We start from the raw sequence: 19,071 nt of genomic DNA on the forward strand, positions 1-19,071 counted from the left end.
TTTTAATTTCCATCCTCCTGCCTCAATCTCTTGAGAAGCTGGGTCATAGCAATGTGCCACTAAAGTTTTATTTCAAAGAGCTCTCCAGGCAGTGCTAGGACATGGCTATTAATCTTACGTTTTGCTAGGTCTCTCAGATTCCAAGGATTATTAGAAATAGGATTCCAAAGAGAAGCCTAAGCTATGCTCCATAGGTTGTGCCTGAAGAAGTCACCCAGGACCTGTTGACACTGTCCCTGGCATTTCCTGAAGTTTCTATAAATGTGTCAAGAGGGATTCCTAGAGAGCCCTGGGGTTGTTATCCAGGCAGCAAACATTTACGATGTTACTATTTCAGTTCTCAAGGCCATGGCTGTGCAGGAAATGAAGAGGAACAGGTGGTCCTTTCTACAGTGTCAGGTAGCTGCTGCAGTCTAAAAGGAGCTGCAGAAGGCTTTACTCTTAAAGAATGGGGACAAAGTTGAGATCCTACTGAGGGTAAGTCTGGCACACAACCGGGCTAAGCCATATAAAGTCCTTTAGTGTGATTTCTTGCATCCACCACGTGCTAACCCAACACCACTTTCAGTATGTCTAGAAGTCTGGGTCTTGAGAATATGGTCAGGGCCTGGGTTAAACAAGGAGACCATATCAAAAGCAGAAAAAGTGCACAAGACAGCGGTCGTGAATATGTTTCTCATAGTAAAGGCCACCGGCAGCTGGCATTACCAGTGTTCCACTAAAGCTCCGGCCTGATATGCCAGCCTCTCATCCTTGAGTCTACGATCATAGAAATTTTATACGAACCACGTAATTTCAAGTAGCTACGCTACACAGCAAAAAAAGTGAATGTCAACGTAACAATATATTCTACAGAACCCAATATATATATAAAGTATCATTTAATATGAAATTATAACTAACATTTCCGTATTAAGATTTTTGGATCTTGCATGTATCTTACAATTAAAGCACACTTTACTGCGGTCTTGGAAGCACGCGTGCGCCGGCAAGATGAAGTCTTCATGCCTCCGTGCTTATTCGATCTTCAGCTGAAGCCCAGGCGGATCCGCGCCATCGCTTCAGATATGCCCCGGTGGTAGTCGCTTCCTTCGCTTCACTGTGCCGTCTTTACTGATCCGGGGTCAATGCCCTGGCGATGAGGCTTGGATCACACTATAGCGGGAGAGGCTCTCCATCTTCCCGCTCGCCTGTCCGCCCGCAGCAGGGTCGCGATCTGCGCTTTGCTCCTCTGGTTCTCCGCCCTTGCTATGCGAGCAAACTAAGGCCGACTCGGACCCCAGACGCACGCGGCTCCGGAGTTCATGGCGGGTGACCCGCCCCGGGGATCAGAGGCCGGGATACAGCGCCGCCCGAACACACGCAGCCCGAAGACTCCGCTTTCTTCCCTGCGCAACGGCCACGCACACATCCCAGCGTCGCCTTCTCATGGCGTCAAGCACTGCCCGACACGAAGGCGGGACTTCCGGAACCGCCGAGTCACAACTTCCGGACGGAGGCGGAAGCGCCTCTCGGCTCTACGCTTCGGAGTCCCGGTGTCACGGAGGGGGCCACCGGGGCACAGGAGAGGACCGCTGGAAGTGTGACCGGCCGCTCTCGGGTGTCAGGGTTGCGGATCTGAGGGATGAGGAGCGGCCATGGCCAGCGACGGGGCCAGGAAGCAGTTCTGGAAGCGCAGCAACAGCAAGGTCCCGGGCAGGTGGGTGTGACGGGGAGGACCCGGTCGGGGTCAGGGGTCAGGGGTCAGGTGGCCGTGCTGTCCTGCTGTCCTGTTGGAGTGCGGGTGGCGTAGGAGTCTGGGGAGGAGAACCTGGGCTCCAAGGAGACTGTTGGGCGATGTGAGGGGCTAGGGGAGTCGGGGTCCGCAGTGGGAGTGTGGGATCTGGAAGGTGACAGTGACCGTGCCTACGAGCAAGGAGGACGAGGAGCTGCCCCAAGTGCTTCCAGAGTCTGGCAGGTTCCCCCCTGCGAAACTCCATGGCTCCCTTGGGGGAAGCTGGAAGAAACTGACCCAGGTCATGCACTGGAGAGTTTGGTTGAGTCAGGAAACTGGCTACGGAGAGGCAGCGCCTGCAGGGGAGGTCGGTCTCTTCGGGGCGCACAGTGGTTTGAGCACTTAGGTTTTCGTCTCTCATCTCTCATGTGGGCTGATGCTTTTGCTTTGAGCGTGGAAGCGCCTTGTGAATTTCTGTGGTCCCACTTTCTGGCCTCTGGACACCCGTCTTTTGACAGCAACAGGAAACACAGAATAATAATTAAAATACCTGGGCACAGTCTGGAAGCGCTCGAGCTCCAAAGTCCTTCTGTGATTGGTTATGACCTGATGCCTCTCTAGGCCTTAAGGGAATGAAGAGACAGTACCCGGAAAATACCTAAGATCAAGTCAGTCACTGACTAGCGTTATTTCAGAAAAGTCCATTTCAAACATAGTTTATTCTGTTCTCTAGCCAAAGTCTCAGGTATGAAATTTAAGATTTTAACATTAGCCACCTCTCCAGTCCTGAAGGTTTTGACATTGAGGTAACTTAAGTAGAACCGTTCATGAGCACAGAAAATGGTCTGTCTTCCTGTGCTTCCTAAGAGACACCATTGTGTGAATGTTAAAATTGTAAACTTGGACATCCACCGGACTCAGCCACAAAATGTGCTTTTCAGAGTGTCCGGGGTTAGCAAGGGTTACTGACTGCTAACCACAGTGACTTGGAAGATGGAGGAAGTCCTCAAAGGTACCCAGGCACTGTATTTTTTATAGTACTGGTACTGGAATTGATTGAATAGTTAAGAACTTTTATAAAAACTATTGTTATAGTTTACAATGAGTAGAAGGTCCTACTGTGACAGGGACCAACATGTTGAGCCTAGTGCCAGATAAACAGAAGCATGTGGCAGTGTGACTTATGTTGTTGCCTTCACATCTTGAGACTCAGTTCTTATTCTTTTTAAAATTCTTTTTTTTTATTATTATTTTTTGAGACAGGGTTTCTCTGTATAGCCCTGGCTATCCTAGAACTCACTCTGTAGACCAGGCTGGCCTCAAACTTAGAAATCCGCCTGCCTCTGCCTCCCAAGTGCTGGGATTAAAGGTGTGGGACACCACTGCCCGGCCTCAGTTCTTCTTAAGTATGAACTGTAATTTATTGTTAAGAGTCAACTGAGATTTAAAAATAATGGAGTTGCTGTATGGAGTTGTAGAATTCATTGACCCTTTCCATTAAATACTGTCTCTTGGTAGTGCCCTTTTTTTTTTTTTTTTTTTTTGAGATAGGGTCTCATTTATAGTGCAGGCTGGCCTTGAGCTTCTGACCCTCCTGCTTCATTCTTCCAGTATACAAGTGGGTCACTATACCTGGTGTGGTCGTTTGTCTTTGTACTGGGCTAAACAGTGACATCCCTAATACTTGTACTGTGACTGTGACCTTGACCTTGCTTGGAAGCAGGGTCTCTGTAGACGTTACTGAGCCATGGAGCGTCCATCACTCAGTCTCTGGTTCCTGTAAGAACATGGAACTTCATATACAGAGGAGAGGCAGAAGTAGGGGGCATGACCACGCAAAGATGGGAGCAGAGATTGGAATGATGTGTTTACAAGTCAAAACCGGGATTGCCGGGAACCACCAGAAGCTAGACGTGGAGGGAAATGGTCCTCAGACAGCACAATCTGCTGACATCTTGGTTTCACGACCCAGGAAGAGGAAACATTTCCACCTCTTTAGGCTACTACAGATGTCACAGGAAACTGACCCGGTCCCAGTCTTTTTGCTGCGACCCCACATTACCAAAGCCAGCCTTCTTTCCTCTCAGCTTTCTTGCTGTGTCGCATATCAGGCACTTTTGAGAGCAGCTCCCATGCACTGATGAGGAGGAGTCTTGTGACCTGCTGGAGGGTGCTGCTGAGGACTGCACAGGGGAGAGGCAGGGCGCTGAAGAGAGCCCGTGCAGCCTCTGTGCTGTGCACGTGCNCTGTAGCCCTCCCCTGGGGTAGTGTTTCTGGTTTTGGTGACAGTCTGGAAGTCTCCCAGAAGCAGAGTGTGCAGAGGTGTGGCCCATTCCTTCCTGAGTTGTTCAGTGTCCACATTCTGTGTGTTCACCTGTACAGGAAAGTGCTAGCGGAGATCTAGACTAGACTCCCAGGGTCTTGCCCACTCTTAAGTGGGCTTCATGATTGTTGTCTTCAACCAGGGAAGCCGTGTGTGTGTGTGTGTGTGTGTGTGTGTGTGTGCCCACAGAGTCTTATCTCCGAGTTCCAGACAGTGAAGGGAGTTTTGCACAGCAGAACCCTTCTCAGTTCCTTGGTAGTGAAGATGATGGATGGAGTTCCATCAAGGACCTGGTGTTTGCCATATACTGTTCTTGGTGCTCCACTGATACGTTGTCTACTAGGAATTTGCCATTCGCAAGATATGGCTTTGTCCTCTAGGCAACACTGAGCAAGGCAGGGTGGGTTTAAAGCCCTTGGTTGCCTCTCAGCAATGCTTGTTACACACAGATGTTCCTTTGTGCTGTCTCACACCTTTGCAACCTGGCCACTGCTCAGCTTTTTAGCCTCTACTCTTATTCACTCTTTTGAACTGTGCGCTGCTGGTGGCCTTCGCTTCTAGGATCTTCCACATCCCATGCTGTATTTTCCATATACATGGGAAGCTGCATTTTCACGCTCTGTTTAGCTGACTGAATGTTCCTTCCCTCCTCGATTACGTTTTTTTTTACTCTTCACACTTCACCTGCAGCCTGCTTCCTTAATGCCTTGCTGTCTCAACCGCAGCGTGGACTCAAGTGCTCCTTCACGCACTGGCTTCTTCAGTTAGGCCACAGGCTCTGCCTGTTTAGGAAGTACACTGCTCTCATCTTCATTGTGAAGGACTGAGAAATGGTGGTTGATCCCAGCTATCTCTCACATTAGCCTGGAGTGAGAGAAAAATTGGGCTAGGAGAGTTGTGTGATAGATGGTCTTAAGCTCCCTCTCTTATGTGCACTTCTGGTCTTTGTATGTGTATTTAATGGAGTTGTTTTATTTTTTATTTTTATTTTTTAGAATTTCCTTTTCTGGGTGAGCCAACACATAGAAAGACTATACCTTTTACCAGGAGGCTACCCATTTGAGTGGGCTTTAGCCATCTCATCCTGTGATCTGTGTGATACTTCCAGTTTTTGCCATTCCTGGAGCCTTTGGTTGCTGTAGCTTCAATGGGACAGGGCTACAGTAGATCAGGTGGCTGTGGCAGCTAAGGGAAGATTTGCTTGACCTATGTCTTAGTGAGGGTTTCTATTGCTGCAACAAAATACCATGACCAAAAATAAATTGGGAAGGAAGGGTTTATCACTGTTCATTATCGAAGGAAGTCAGGACAGGAACTCAAACAGGATAGGGACCGGGAGGTAGGAGCTGATGCAGAGGCTATGAGGTATGCTGCTTACTGACTTGTTCTCCATGGCTCGTTCAGACTGTTTTCTTGTACACCCAGTACCCTGAGTATGCTCAGGGGTGACACTGCCCACAATGGACTGAGTCCTTCCCCAATTAATCACTAATTAAGAAGATGCCCTACAGCCATATCTTATCGTTTCTCATCTTGTCTTGTCTCGTCTTTCCTTTCCTTTCCCTTTCTTTCTTTCTTTCTTTCTTTCTTTCTTTCTTTCTTTCTTTCTTTCTTTCTTTCTAAAGATTTATTTATTTATTTTATGTTAGTACACTGTCACTCTCTTCAAACACTGGGAGAAGACACCAGATCCCATTACAGATGATTGTGAGCCACCATGTAGTTGCTGGGAATTGAACTCAGAACCTCTAGAAGAGCAGTCAGTGCTCTTAACCGCTGAGCTATCTCTCCAGCCCCTGGAGGCATTTTCTTAGTTGAGGTTCCCTCCTTTTAGATAACTAGCTTGTGCCAAGTTGACACAGAACCATCTACCACAGCCTAGCTCCATTCTTTCAGAAAGACAGACAGACAAACAGATAGATAGGTGGATGAATAGATAGATAGAGATGGATATCTCTTGGACTACCTGAGAGCTTGATAAGTTATTCATCTAGTTAATTTTTTATTTTTATTTTTTTAAAGATTTATTTATTTATTTATTATATGTAAGTACGCTGTAGCTGTCTTCAGACACTCCAGAAGAGGGCGTCAGATCTTGTTACAGATGGTTATGAGCCACCATGTGGTTGCTGGGATTTGAACTCCGGACCTTTGGAAGAGCAGTCGGGTGCTCTTACCCACTGAGCCATCTCACCAGCCCCGTTAATTTTTATTTAACTCATGCTATTTGCCAGGAACAAAATCGACTAGGATTTGTGCTCTGTCCTTGGAAAGCTGATTGTTGGAAGGTGGTAACCACTATCAAATCTTTGTAAGGCAGGAGGGTGGGTAGTTTAGAGCCAGATGTAGCTGGAGGGTCCCATGGTGATACAGTGGCTGGGCATCTCACACTGAGCAAGTGTCTTCTGAGTACAGATCTGTAGGCAGTGAGGGAAAGCCCTATAGGTAGCTAGAGGAAGGGGGCTCTGGGCAGAGGGATGGCATGTGCTAGAGGCTCTGCTCCTCAAATAGGACTGGTGTGTGAGGACAGGAGGAACGGGCAAGGTTATTGTAGCTGAGGTGGTGGACAGGGTTATACGGTCAAAGTAAGATAGGGACTGTTACTGTCATCCTGAGTGGGTCAGAGCCTTCAAAGCACTTGAGTAGCTGTGTGGCAGGGGCAGCCCTCTGTGTAACAGGGTTGCTTTGTTTGCTTTAGTGAAGAGAGACAGGCAGAGAGGAGAAGGGCAGAAGCAGGGAGGCGATGAGGGAGGCTCTGGGGACACTTTGGGGTAGAGGACAGGAGTGGCGGCTATTGAAATGGGGAAGGCAGTAGGCAGGTAATAAAAATCGGAAGCCTGAGTCCCTGTCTCTTTCTGGAGCCGCTGACTCTGTTAACTCCTGAGGAGCTACTGCTTTCTGCCGTCGTCACAGCTGGAATTCCTGCCACCTTTAACTTTAAATGCCAAGACAAACTCCCACACATTGGGTTTGTGAACACAGGCAGCCTTTCAGGGTAGGGGTGATGCTTAATGTTTTAGCACGGCTCTGTTGGGCTCTGGGTCCTGCTGACAGGAGGGTAGGGGCGGGATGGTATTTGGAAGTGCAATGTTGGCAAGAAAGGCCAAGCTCAATTATGGTAAGGTCCTGCATTCTTGGGGTAAGGCTGGAGCAGAGGGGCAGCCTTAGTGCTGTGCCCTGGAGAGCTTTCAGCCCCTACTGTTGGAGGCATGAGGAGTATGAGCAAATGAGACTGCTCAATAGGTCCGATTCAGTCTTAACTAAAGGGGGAGGAGTGCTGGGGATAATGGAGCCATTCACATGTGTATAAGCACCTCTGATGTGCCAGAGACTGAATGCTGGATAAGCAGATGTAGCCCATGGAGGCCAGCAGGGGTTAGGGTCAGTGCACATGTGAATATGCATGCTGCTTGAAGTTCTGTGAAGGTCATAATTTGGCATGTTGGCATAATACCAGGCTCCTACAAGGGGAAATGATCACTTCCTTTCCAAGGACATTCTGTTTAAGCTGGGACCTGGAAGTGCAGAAGGAGCAGGCTGTCCTCAGAGATGCAGGGTGGCCTCAGGGGACACCTGTGGCTGAGGAGGGATGAACACAGCTACAGCACACCAGGCTACAAAGGCTTTGGAGGCTTTTCAAGGCTGTGGAGAAGATCTGGGCCTGACTTCTGAGTCTTGAGAGTATTGGAGGTCTGTAAGCAGGGCATGGTGCTCAGCCTTGCAGAGTGGGCAAGAGGAAGCAGGTAGGCTGTGAGGAAGCAGGCAGGGTGAGGCAGACAGAGGCTGCTGGAGAGGAGTCGACAGGCTCAAGGATCTGCCAAGTGAAACTTGCGTGTTCACTGACAGCCTGGATATCAGGGGTGGCCATGATTACCAGCCTGTGACCCAGTAAGCAGAATCATGGTCCCAAAGGTCTGTGTTCCCATCCTTAGAACCTGTGAGTAAGCCATGCTACATGGCAGAGGCAAGTCACACTGACACTGGTCAGTGTGATGAACCAGTTGGCCTTGACTGGGGTTAGTCCTGGCCTGTGGTGGGTCCAAGTGTAACCGTGTGAACTTGTAAAATGGTTGGAGAGGATCAGTGTGATTGGAACTTGGTCCACAGCTGTTGGCCTTGCCCAGGGAGGATGGGATCAGATGCCAAGGAATGTGCTGTCCTGAGAAGCTGGGAGCAGCGTTCTACTGAGAGGGGGATGCTCTTCCCCTAACTGCAAGAATCTCATTCTTCTCTGATTCTGCCCATTGCTGGAATGAGCGGAAATGATTTCCCCCTTGAGCTTCCAGCGTAGAATGGCCCACATCTAAATTAGTCTGCTGACACCCAGGACCACCTTCTAACCTCTGCTCTCTGTATGGAGTGTGCTGAGGCTATCTAATGGGGAGGAACTAAGTCTGGCCCCAGAACCTTCTTAGCAGAGCCCTGCGCCTGCCCATGGGCTGGCTATTGAGGTTAGCAGCTTTCCGAGTTGTTGGATAGCCACTGGAGTGCACCTTTATTCTGGGTGCTGGAAGTGAGCAGGGACTCTTCTATCCTGTGGCCTGCTCGTCTGGCCCTAGATTAAACAGGTCTGCCTCTCTTGTCCTTGTTGCCCCATGTTCTTAGCTGTCTCCTGACTGGTGGCTTTGAAATGCTGTTTACCTGTGTGGTGCCCACATTTCCATTTCTCAGCATCTTAGAAGCCCTGGAATTTGCCTCCCTATAGAGAGTGTCAGGGGAGGAGGATTCTCTCACTGTGGTGGATCCCCGTGTGACTGGGGGTGTGTATGTGGAGGCACCAGCAGGTGGTTCTGCCATGTATGCAGTTCTTTTTCCTACTCCTCAGTGAGAACTTCACGTTGCCATGTCAGATGTCTCATCTCATCAGCCACATTTGAAAATAAATGTGAGTTATATTTTCCTTGCATATTTAATATAGCAAATCGATACTGGAATTAATTTTAAATGAAGACAGAACTAAAAAAAAATCTCGTGTGCTTGGGTATAGCTCATAGGTAGAGCATTGCCTGGCTTGGCATATGTGAGGCCCTGGCACCTCTCAATGCCAAACCCAGCAACCAAAGCCTTACTGTTTTGATTTGGGGTTCTTTCTTTCTTTTTTTTTTTTTGGTTTTTCGAGACAGGGTTTCTCTGTGTAGCCCTGGCTGTCCTGGAACTCACTTTGTAGACCAGGCTGGCCTCGAACTCAGAAATCCGCCTGCCTCTGCCTCCCGAGTGCTGGGACTAAAGGCGTGCGCCACCACGCCCGGCTTTGGGGTTATTTCTTATGTAGTTAATATACCATGAGGGAGCAAATGGACTCGGCTCCCTGCTGTGTCCAGGGAAAAAGAGGAGTGTGGAGAAGGGAAGACCCTGAGACCTGCTCTGCTCTCTCCCCTAGCTCTCCATGCTCCATCAGGATGAGGGCTGTGGTAACTTGCCATGGTCCTGGGCAGGAGAATGACCTTTCTTTTCCCGTAGTTTAGCGCTCTCCCTAACCCTCCCCCCTAGAGATCTGTGACCTGCCATGTGGAGCCTTGCAGACCATTCTGTGACAGGAGTCCAGCATCAGGAACCAAGCTTTCTGCCAGCAAGGCGACTGGCCGTAAGGACTTCACCCAGAAGTGGGATGTGGGGAGTATCACTTGGCCTCCGGAGCAGCTGTGGTTGACCATGCTCTCCTTCTAGTATGGAGTCTAGGGTTGAGATTCCTAAAACTCATTTCTAGAGCAGGGTGTCCATGCTGTGCCTGTGTTGTGGAGGTTGAAGTCCCAGAGCTGGTTTGTGACAGGGCTGTGGGATTGTTTCCTGAGTGGTCCAGTCCTCATAGTGGTTGGTGGGGCATGGGACTGTGGTCTCCTTTCACAGATGAAGCTTGCTCAAAGCCCCGTGACTTGTCAGCAGAAGCAAGGTTTGAACTGGAGGAGTTTCTGTCTACTCTGTGTCCGACTGTCATAGCACACGGCTTCTCATCTCTATCGGATCCTCTAGCTGTGCATCTCAAAAAAGCTGACTCACCCTAGCCCACTGGAACTGGGCCCTCCAGGGGTAGCTTAGACTCCCACCAGCTTCTCAGAGCCTTCAGGGTGTGTTGGCTTTTTGCCACCTGAAGAGCGCTGAGCTCCAGAGCTTCCGGGCTGCATTTAGGCATGGCTCTGGATTTGCCGAGTTAGGCAAGCTTCTTCTAGGTTCATGCTGGTGTGCAGATAAGAGGCAGAGGTGTCACAGGGTGTGAGGGAGTGCGACCACCGTTCGTCCCATTCCTGTGGCTTGTCCTAGAGACTGCTGTTGTGAGGATGCCGGACTGTCTGTTCTCCTTTTCTGAAGTGCTGGTTCCTCTTCTTTTGGCATAGTATGGAGGTTCCATCTTCGCCTTTCCTTCCCAGTTTAGGGCACAGCTGTGGAGTTTCTCATGCAATGAGCTCAGGGCTAAGGATGCTGCTGTGACTGGAGAGGCAGTGCAGGCAGAGCCTGGCCTTGCATTGAGTCCCTATGTGTGCTGTTTACTCTCCCTGCATGGGCTGCAGCGAGGAAGCTGAGCTCTGGCCCAAGGCTGCTGCTCCTCTGTGAGCTGGCTGAACCGTTGTAGGTGTGCACATTCAACCTAGAGCCCTTCTTCTTCTTCTTCTTCTTCTTCTTCTTCTTCTTCTTCTTCTTCTTCTTCTTCTTCTTCTTCTTCTTCTTCTTCTTCTTCTTCTTCTTTTAAANCTTCTTCTTCTTCTTCTTCTTCTTCTTCTTCTTCTTCTTCTTCTTCTTCTTCTTCTTCTTCTTCTTCTTCTTCTTCTTCTTCTTTTAAAAATTATTTTATTAGATATTTTCTTCATTTACATTTCAAATGCTATCCCGAAAGTCCCCTATCCCCCCTACCCCCTGAGCCCTTCTTACCTCATGTGAAGCATTGGTCTGTCCCACATTTCCTCCTGGGTGTGCTCTCTCATTCTAGGATTCACCCGCTGAGAGTGCACCCCAGGCCTGATGTGTGCACAGGGCTTGTCCAGCATGCTGATCTGCTGTCTTCCTTTACATCAGTGCTTCTCAGCCTTCCTGGTGCTGCGACCCTCTAATACAGTTCCACATCTTCTGGTGACCCCCAACCATAACATTATTTCATTGCTATTTCATAACTGTAAATTTGCTACTGTTACGAATCATAATGTAAATATTGAGAACTGCTTCTCTACATGCACACTGAGCCTGCCTGAGCCGGGCTGTGCGCTAGCCAGATCTGAATGACAGAGGTCCAGAGGCTGCTGTCTGCTTGTTCCCTTATACATGTTTCTGTGCTGGTGTGAAAAGAGCATCTTCTCTGAACATTTCTACTCCAAGGCCACATGGACCATGTAAATCCCTGTCATCTGAATAGAGATGAGCTCTTACTGGGTGACGAGGGATGCTGGCTGTGGACATAGTGCAAGTAGAGAGGCAGGGAAAAGACCAGGTTCTGAAGAGGGGCAAGTCCATCAGTGTCACTGTGGACCTTAGTGGCAGGGACTTTACCAGTCTGGGGAGCTGCCTTGTTAGAACCTGCGATCTTGAAACTGAATTCTGGCCATTCCTCCTGGACTGTTGTTTGTGCTGTGTCCTAATGAATTGTCTACCTGGTGAAGCAACCCTGCCGCCCTTGTTTCTCTCTCCCCTTTGGGTGTTGGCATCGGCTGCTGCTGGTGTGTGGTATTTGATGAGACTATTGAGCTGTGTTGTGCAGAGCAGACAGTATTTTATGGTATCTCTCAAGCAAAGGCCAAGCTGGAGAACTTGCTGTACTCTCCTGACTGGGAAAGACTGTTCTGGCCAAAGTCCTAGTGTGGCACATACCTCAGAGCTTTTCTTTCTCTCTTGGGCACTTCTGCAGGGTCTTCAGCCTGTCCTGTCCCATACCAGCCTTCTAGGGGTACCTCTGATTCTTGGGCTACATTATTATCACTTTCTTTCCTTCTCAGTTCCCTTTCTTGAGTTGTCATTTTGGGGAGGGGTAACTTCAAGACAGGGTTTTCCTGTGTATTCCTGGCTTTTCTGCAACTTTCTGAGTAGACCAGGTTGGCCTTGAATTCAAGAGATCCATTTGCTTCTGCCTCCTAAATTCTGAGATTAAAGGTGTGAGCTACTGATGCCTGCCTGCCTGCCTGCCTGCCTCCCTTCCTCCCTTCCTTTTCTTCTTTTTTTTCCAAGCTGTCATTTTTTTTAAAGGATTTATTTATTTATTATGTGTAAGTACACTGTAGCTATCTTCGTATACTCCAGAAGAGGGCGTCAGATCTTGTTACGGATGGTTGTGAGCCACCATGTGGTTGCTGGGATTTGAACTCAGCACCTTTGGAAGAGCAGTCAGTGCTCTTAACCACTGAGCCATCTCTCCAGCCCCCAAGCTGTCATTTTAATGGGGGCTCCCTTGTCCTGAAAAAGGTAAAATTTTCTAGCCCCCTTGGGGCTGTGAGGTGTCTGCTCCATGGCGTTGTTCCTCGGTCATCTCTTTGCTGCCCTTCTATGGCTCACCATGTCATGTGCTGCCCTCTGTGGAGATTGCCCTGCTTGCATGTGAGTGAGAGCCTGTGCTGTGTAACAGGGCTGCCACCTATGGCCTCAGTGATGCACTTGCTTGTTCTCCGTGGGGGAGCCCTTCCTACCTGTGTTGTTCTGGTATCTGTGAGGGGTAGACAGTGGAGCATAACTACAGCCCCTCTTTGTACACTCACTCACTCTGGTTACCAAGGAATCCTTGCAAAGTTTTCTTTTTCTGCTTTGAGGGGATGTAAAGTTCCTGTTCTTTTCATGTGAAGCACCCTGATTTGTTTATTTGTGTATTTATTTTTGGCCTGTGGCTTCCTTCCTTCTGTATAGTGATGTCATTTACATACCATACAATTCACCCAGTTAAAATGTTCACAATTTAAGTGTGTGTGTGTGTGTGTGTGTGTGTGTGTAGGTAAAACCACAACCTATCTGTCTATGAAGAACAGAAGACAATGTTTGGGAATTTGATCTCCTTCCATTTTGTGGACTCTGGGATTCAAACTCAAGTCTACTTGTGTCTTATTCAAGGAGCCGTCTTGCCAGCCAGACATTCAGGATTTTAAAATGCATATTTAGAATTATGTAATTATGACCACAGTTGACTTCAGATACTTTCATTCCAAGAAAGAGAAAGCATATCTTATTATGCCTTACTTTCTACCCTTTCCCGGGAAAGCCGTAATCTACACTGTCTCTGTGGGTGACTCTTTAGGCATTTCATGTACTGTAGTCATTTAGCAAATCTTGGTAATGTTTTGTTTGTATGAGCTAGGGCCTCATTGTGTCTCCCAGGCTGATTTTGACCTATGACCCTCTTGCCTCAGTCTCTTGGCTGCTGTTTGACCTCCTTTTTGCTTAGCACATGTATATTTCTAGACAGAGTTTTCCTGTATAGTCCTGGCTGTCCTCGAACTCACTCTGCAGACCAGACTGGCCTCGAACTCAGAGATCTGCCTGTCTCTGAATGCTGGGATTAAAGGTATGTGCCACCACTGTCCAGCTTGCTTGACATATTTTTAAGGCTTGTCTATGCTACAGCTTGAGCCACTTGAGGTGGTTCTTGGTTTACTGTAGGATTCCATCCTGGTGCCCTGTTGTAAGGGGAGAGTGCACAGAGCGGTGCAGCACACCAGACCTCCTAACCTAGGGGTATACTGGGCTGGGAAGCACCAGGTTCTCTGCTCTTGCTGTAGGCTGGCCAGGAACTGGGGCTCACTGCTGCCACCCAGTATGGAGGAAAGGTATTGTATCACATATTACAAGCCTGGGAAAGAGTATAGTTCAAATGTGCGTTTTCTGCTTAGAATATATTGCTTTCACACCATTGTGAAATTTGGAAATTGTGCTGAGCCATTGTAAGTCGGGGAGCATTTGTAATTTCCTCACTCCCTGCTTCAGACAGGATCTGGCGATGTAGCACAGGATGACCTTGAACTCAGTTCCCCTCTCTTTGTCTCCTTACTGCTGGGATTACAGGTAGGCGGCACATAGCTGGTTTCACCCATTCATCATTTTTATGATTTAATATTCCAATGTGAACACATCCCCCTCATTCCCCTGTTCAAGTGGCAGACTTTAGGCCCTTTCTCCTTGTTGTCTGCTTGCCGTGCTGGGCTCTGGGGCTTCTGTTCATCAGATATGTATGACCTGCCTCTCCGAAAACTGCTGCACCTTGACCCTTCTGGCTCAGTGAAGCAATGCCTTATGAGAGTCCGTCTCTTATGACCCTAGAGCAGTGGTTCTCAACCTGTGGGTTGCACCCCTTTTGGGGGTCAAGTGACTCTTTCATAGGGATTGTCTAAGACTATCGGAAAATACATATTTACATTATGATTCATAACAATAGCAAAGTTGCAGTTTTAGAGTAGCAATGAAAATAATTTTAAACTCGGGGGTTGCCACAACCTGAGGAACTGTATTAAAGTATTGCAGCATTGGGAAGACTGCGAACCATTGTCCTAGAGCTTTGTCCCTTAAAAGACTAGTTAGAGATAGAGACCGACTGCGGAGACTGCGGCACCTAGAACCCCAGCATCTCTTCCAGCTCGGGAAGAAGCGTCACCCAGTGGAGGTTGTTGAGTCTCTGCGCCCAGGTCCTTTTCCCTGCTTCTAAACAGTCACTGTTTTGCGCTATTGTCATGCATGCTGTACTGAGCTCCTTCAAAAGCTCCAGTCTCCAGGTTCCTGCCCTGCTTAATTTCCTGCTCCAACTTCCCTCAGTGATGGACAGTACCTGGAAGTGTAAGATGAAACAACCCCCTCCTGCCCCCCCCCTGCTTTTTTTGGTCATGGTGTTTATCACAGCAATAGAAAGGTAACTAAGATATACGTGTGTCTTAGTCAGGGTTTCTATTCCTGCACAAACATCATGACCAAGAAGCAGTTGGGGAGGAAAGGGTTTATTTAGCTTACATTTCCACATTGCTGTTCATCACCAAAGGAAGTCAGGACTGGAACTCAAGCAGGTCAGGGAGCAGGAGCTGATGCAGAGGCCATGGAGGGATGTTCTTTACTGACTTGCTTCCCCTGGCTTGCTCAGCCTGCTCTCTTATAAATCCAAGACTACCAGCCCAGAGATGGCACCACTCACAAGGGGNGCTTCCCCTGGCTTGCTCAGCCTGCTCTCTTATAAATCCAAGACTACCAGCCCAGAGATGGCACCACTCACAAGGGGACCGCCCCACTTGATCACTAATTGAGAAAATGCCTTGCAGCTGGATCTCGTGGAGGCATTTCCCCAACTGAAGCTCCTTTCTCTGTGATAACTCCAGCTTGTGTCAAGTTGACACAAAACTACCCAACGTGATAGGAATTATTTTTGCATTCAGGTACACATGCAAAAAGGACAAGGTTTTGCACCAACACTTACTAGTGACATGCATTGTACATTAAATACATGGGTATTTTTAACTTGCTTTCAGTGTTCTGTTGGTGAGTTAATCTCATTTCTGTCCACCACGGTTAGCGCCTGCTCTGTCTGGCGTGGCTGGTACCTCTTCTGTGTTTACACTTACATGTCCTGCTTTCTTTGTAGTCAGTCCTCAGTTGGTAGAGCATCTAGGAGAGCGAGCCTGGAGCCTTCTGTGTGCTGGCTACAGGTCCTATCACATTCAGGGTCTTGGTCATGTATGTCCTGGAGGTGTGGCTCAGCACACAGGAGAGAGGCCCCAGCTCTGCAGCCCTGCTAAGACTTTAGTTTCCTGTGTAGTGTTGCCGAGCCTCTTTCCTTATATGTGCTTACACAGAGGTTTTGTGTCTCTGTGTCAGGATGTGGCATTATGTCACGTGTCCTTGCTTTTCACAAAGTATCCCTAGGGTCCTGTATAACTGTAGAGTCTTAAAAGATGTATAATTTATTCAATAATCTCAAAAGCATATTTATGTACTTTTTTGGGGGAGTGGGTCAGAGAACCTGCACACATACCTCTGCAGCGCGCCCCCAGCTATGCGTATTCTTCTAGAAAGGTTTTCTTATCTGAAGTACGTATGCATGCCACTTGCCAGGGCTTTTCACTGGCTCCACTGAAGTCTGTTTTTCTTTTAGCAATGCTAGACCAAATAAATGCAATTTTAATAAGATAAAAACGAGGCTTCTTTAAGTCTGAGCTTGAACTTTGTTGGAACATTTTCTACTCAATAAACACAAGTGGTTTGCCTATGAAGAATTAATGAGTTTCCTGTTCTGCTGGGAGGGAAAGGCCTGAAATCTTTGATAATGCTGCAGAGACTTTTATGAAAATGGCATGCAAATAGTGCCCTGCAGGCCGAGCTGCCTACTGTTTTGAATATAAATATATTGGGAATAGAAGAAGCATGTGAGTGTTAGAGGCAAGAGAGATTGGCAGGTGTGACAGGTGCTCTCTGTGGGTCACTTTCTTTATACACAGTGCTACCACTGTGGCTGTCTTGGCCACAGTGTGTACTTGGTTTTTGTTTGGATGCCAGGCTTCACCCAGGTAAGCCCACTCTGCCACCCATCCACAACTGCACCCTGTGCAAATTCTCAATTCAGCTCCCAGGCTGAGGAACTTAAAGACCAGAGAGTTGACTTGCTTTGAGTTTTACCAACCAGTAAGTGTTGGCACTACGGGCGGTAGTGGTACACGCCTTTAATCCCCACTTGGGAGGCAGAAGCAGGCAGATTTCTGAGTCTGAGACCAGCCTGGTCTACAGAGTGAAAGCCAGGGCTATACAGAGAAACCCTGTCTCAAAAAAAACCAAAAAAAAAAAAAAAAAAAAAAAAAAAGAGAAAAAAAAAAAGGCTGGCGAGATGGCTCAGTGGTTAAGAGCGACGACTGCTCTTCTGAAGGTCCTGAGTTCAAATCCCAGCAACCACATGGTGGCTCACAACCATCTGTAACGAAACCTGATGCCCTCTTCTGGAGTGTCTGAAGACAGCTACAGTGTACCTACATATAATAAATAAATAAATTAAAAAAAAAAAAGTGTTGGCACTGGAATTGGAACCTGGACCTTTTGACTCTTCGTCCTGAGAGCTCTGCCCCAGGGTCAGACACCTCTGAGATTTGGAGAAAGGATACTCTAGGTTGTGTATGATCTGAGTAACTATATACCTGTTCTCTCCTTGACAAATAGCACATTTCTGATTCTCCTGGGTTCTGTAAAATTCAGGTAGTGCACAGGGCTGTGGGGGCTTGGTTCTTGCCTCAGGATGTTCTGGAAGTCTGTGGAAGGACTGAACAGTTGGGGCTGAAGTAAGGCTCTTCACTTTTTTGTCTTACTGTGGTCAGTGACTGCTACAGGAGGTTAGCTATGATGGGTCAGTTGAAATGGGTACTCACGGGCACTTCTTGGGACTAATTAGGGTTTCCTCATAGAGTATTGCCTGGGGTTCAAGAGAGAAAACCCAGCCAGTCAGGTGGAAGCTGATGTCCCGTGTAACTGCACCCACCCCTCATGTCCCATGTGACTGCACCCACACCTCATGTCCCATGTGACTGCACCCACCCCTCATGTCCCGTGTAACTGCACCCACCCACTTCAAATCTATGTAGCTGTGCTTACCCACTTAAAGTGTGAGACTTCCTCCATTGCTCTTCACCTTTTCACTGAGGCAAGGTGTGTCAATCAACCAGAACTGGTTGGTGTGCCATTGGTCCTGCTAACCAACCAGCTCCAGGTTTCCTCGGTCTCCACCTCCCTGGGTTGGGATTACAGATGAACTACCATGCTCACTTACACATCTGGTATTCACGTGAGTCCTGGGGTTCCAGATTCCTGTCCTTTTAACTACTGAGCCATCTCCTAGGTCCCATCTGTCTAGAATTTTCTGCCTGCCTCTCTTTTCTTAGGTTCAGGTGTACCTCTTTTTCAAGGGAAAACCAGCACTGGATTTAATGTGAGCGCATGCTGTGTTCCCATAGGAATGACCACAGGTCATTATAACATTAGGCTCCTGTTCTCTTTGATAGGCACACTGTTCTGATGGTTGTACAGGAAAGGGTAACACACTCACAGTTCCAGATGTGGACATTTTTCGGTGGGACTGCTATTTGCTGGCCATATAGCACAAATGACACAGAAGGAATTCTCACTTTGCAAATCAGTAAGCAGGTGAATCCTTGTTAGCAGATGGACACAGGATATGAATAGTTTACAAAAGAAGAGGTACCGGAGAAAAATAGCTCAGGCACAGAGCCAGCGTGGAGATTGCTTCTGTCCAGTTAGTGGGGTCTGGCCATCGGCCAGCTCTTATTGCGGGAGAGGGAACTACTTGACTGTCCTTTGGCAGCATGGCCAAATCTCCTTAAGTGTGTGCCTTATGCCCAGGGCATTCCCAGTGCAGGACTTTGTCCTCAGGAGGTTATCAAGTGCTGTGTGGCCGTTCCTCTCCAGAGGTGTTACTGCCACCCTTGTAACCACAAACACTTTGAAATCAGCTCTGTGTTTCACAGTCAACCTTGGGTAAGCTCATTATGTCGTAGCCATATGGCAGCATGGTGTGAAATTAGAAGTGATGCTGTCCAGGGAGGTGGCATGGGCCAGAGATGAGGGACCCAGAGCTCATTCTATTCCTGTGGGGTTTACAACGTTTAATGTTGAAATAATTAAGATTTACAAGGAGTTGCAGAGGTATGTATAGGGAAGTCCGAGCACTCTCCGCCTCAGAGTGGGCTTTTACATTTACATACGCTTCTTGTAGGTTCCTTACACATCAGGTAACACAACTGGAGGTAAACAAATAACTTAAGTAAACTGAAGAAGAAGGAAGTAATAATTTGGGGAAACACTTCACATCACAGAGTCAGCAAGGTAGGACTTAATTTTTAAAAAAAGATTTATTTTTATTATTATTTAAAAGTATTTTATTTTATTTATGTATTTTATGTGTGTATATGTGCCACAGCACATAGGTAGAGGTCAGTAGTCAGCTTGTAGGAGTTGTTTTCTCCTTTCATTCTATGGGTCCTGGGGATTGAACAAACTTAGTTTGTCAGGATTAGGAGCAGTTTTATTCACTGAGTTGCTGTAGTGATTTTCTTTCTTTCTTTCTTTCTTTCTTTCTTTCTTTCTTTCTTTCTTT

General features: G+C 47.8%; 1 protein-coding gene across 1 annotated transcript in view; it reads left to right on the plus strand.

The window, feature by feature from the left end:
* The first annotated feature begins 1,480 nt into the window (after window positions 1-1,480).
* Tbc1d22a (TBC1 domain family member 22A) overlaps window positions 1,481-19,071 on the plus strand; it is a 286,103-nt gene continuing 268,512 nt past the window's right edge. Inside the window, exon 1 of the mRNA XM_021216494.1 lies at window positions 1,481-1,699. Coding sequence (XP_021072153.1) covers window positions 1,638-1,699 — 62 coding nt within the window. The 5' untranslated portion in view covers window positions 1,481-1,637. The remainder of the gene's footprint in view (window positions 1,700-19,071) is intronic.

This window comes from Mus pahari, chromosome 17 (assembly GCF_900095145.1).
Source record: "Mus pahari chromosome 17, PAHARI_EIJ_v1.1, whole genome shotgun sequence".
Lineage (NCBI taxonomy): Eukaryota > Metazoa > Chordata > Mammalia > Rodentia > Muridae > Mus > Mus pahari.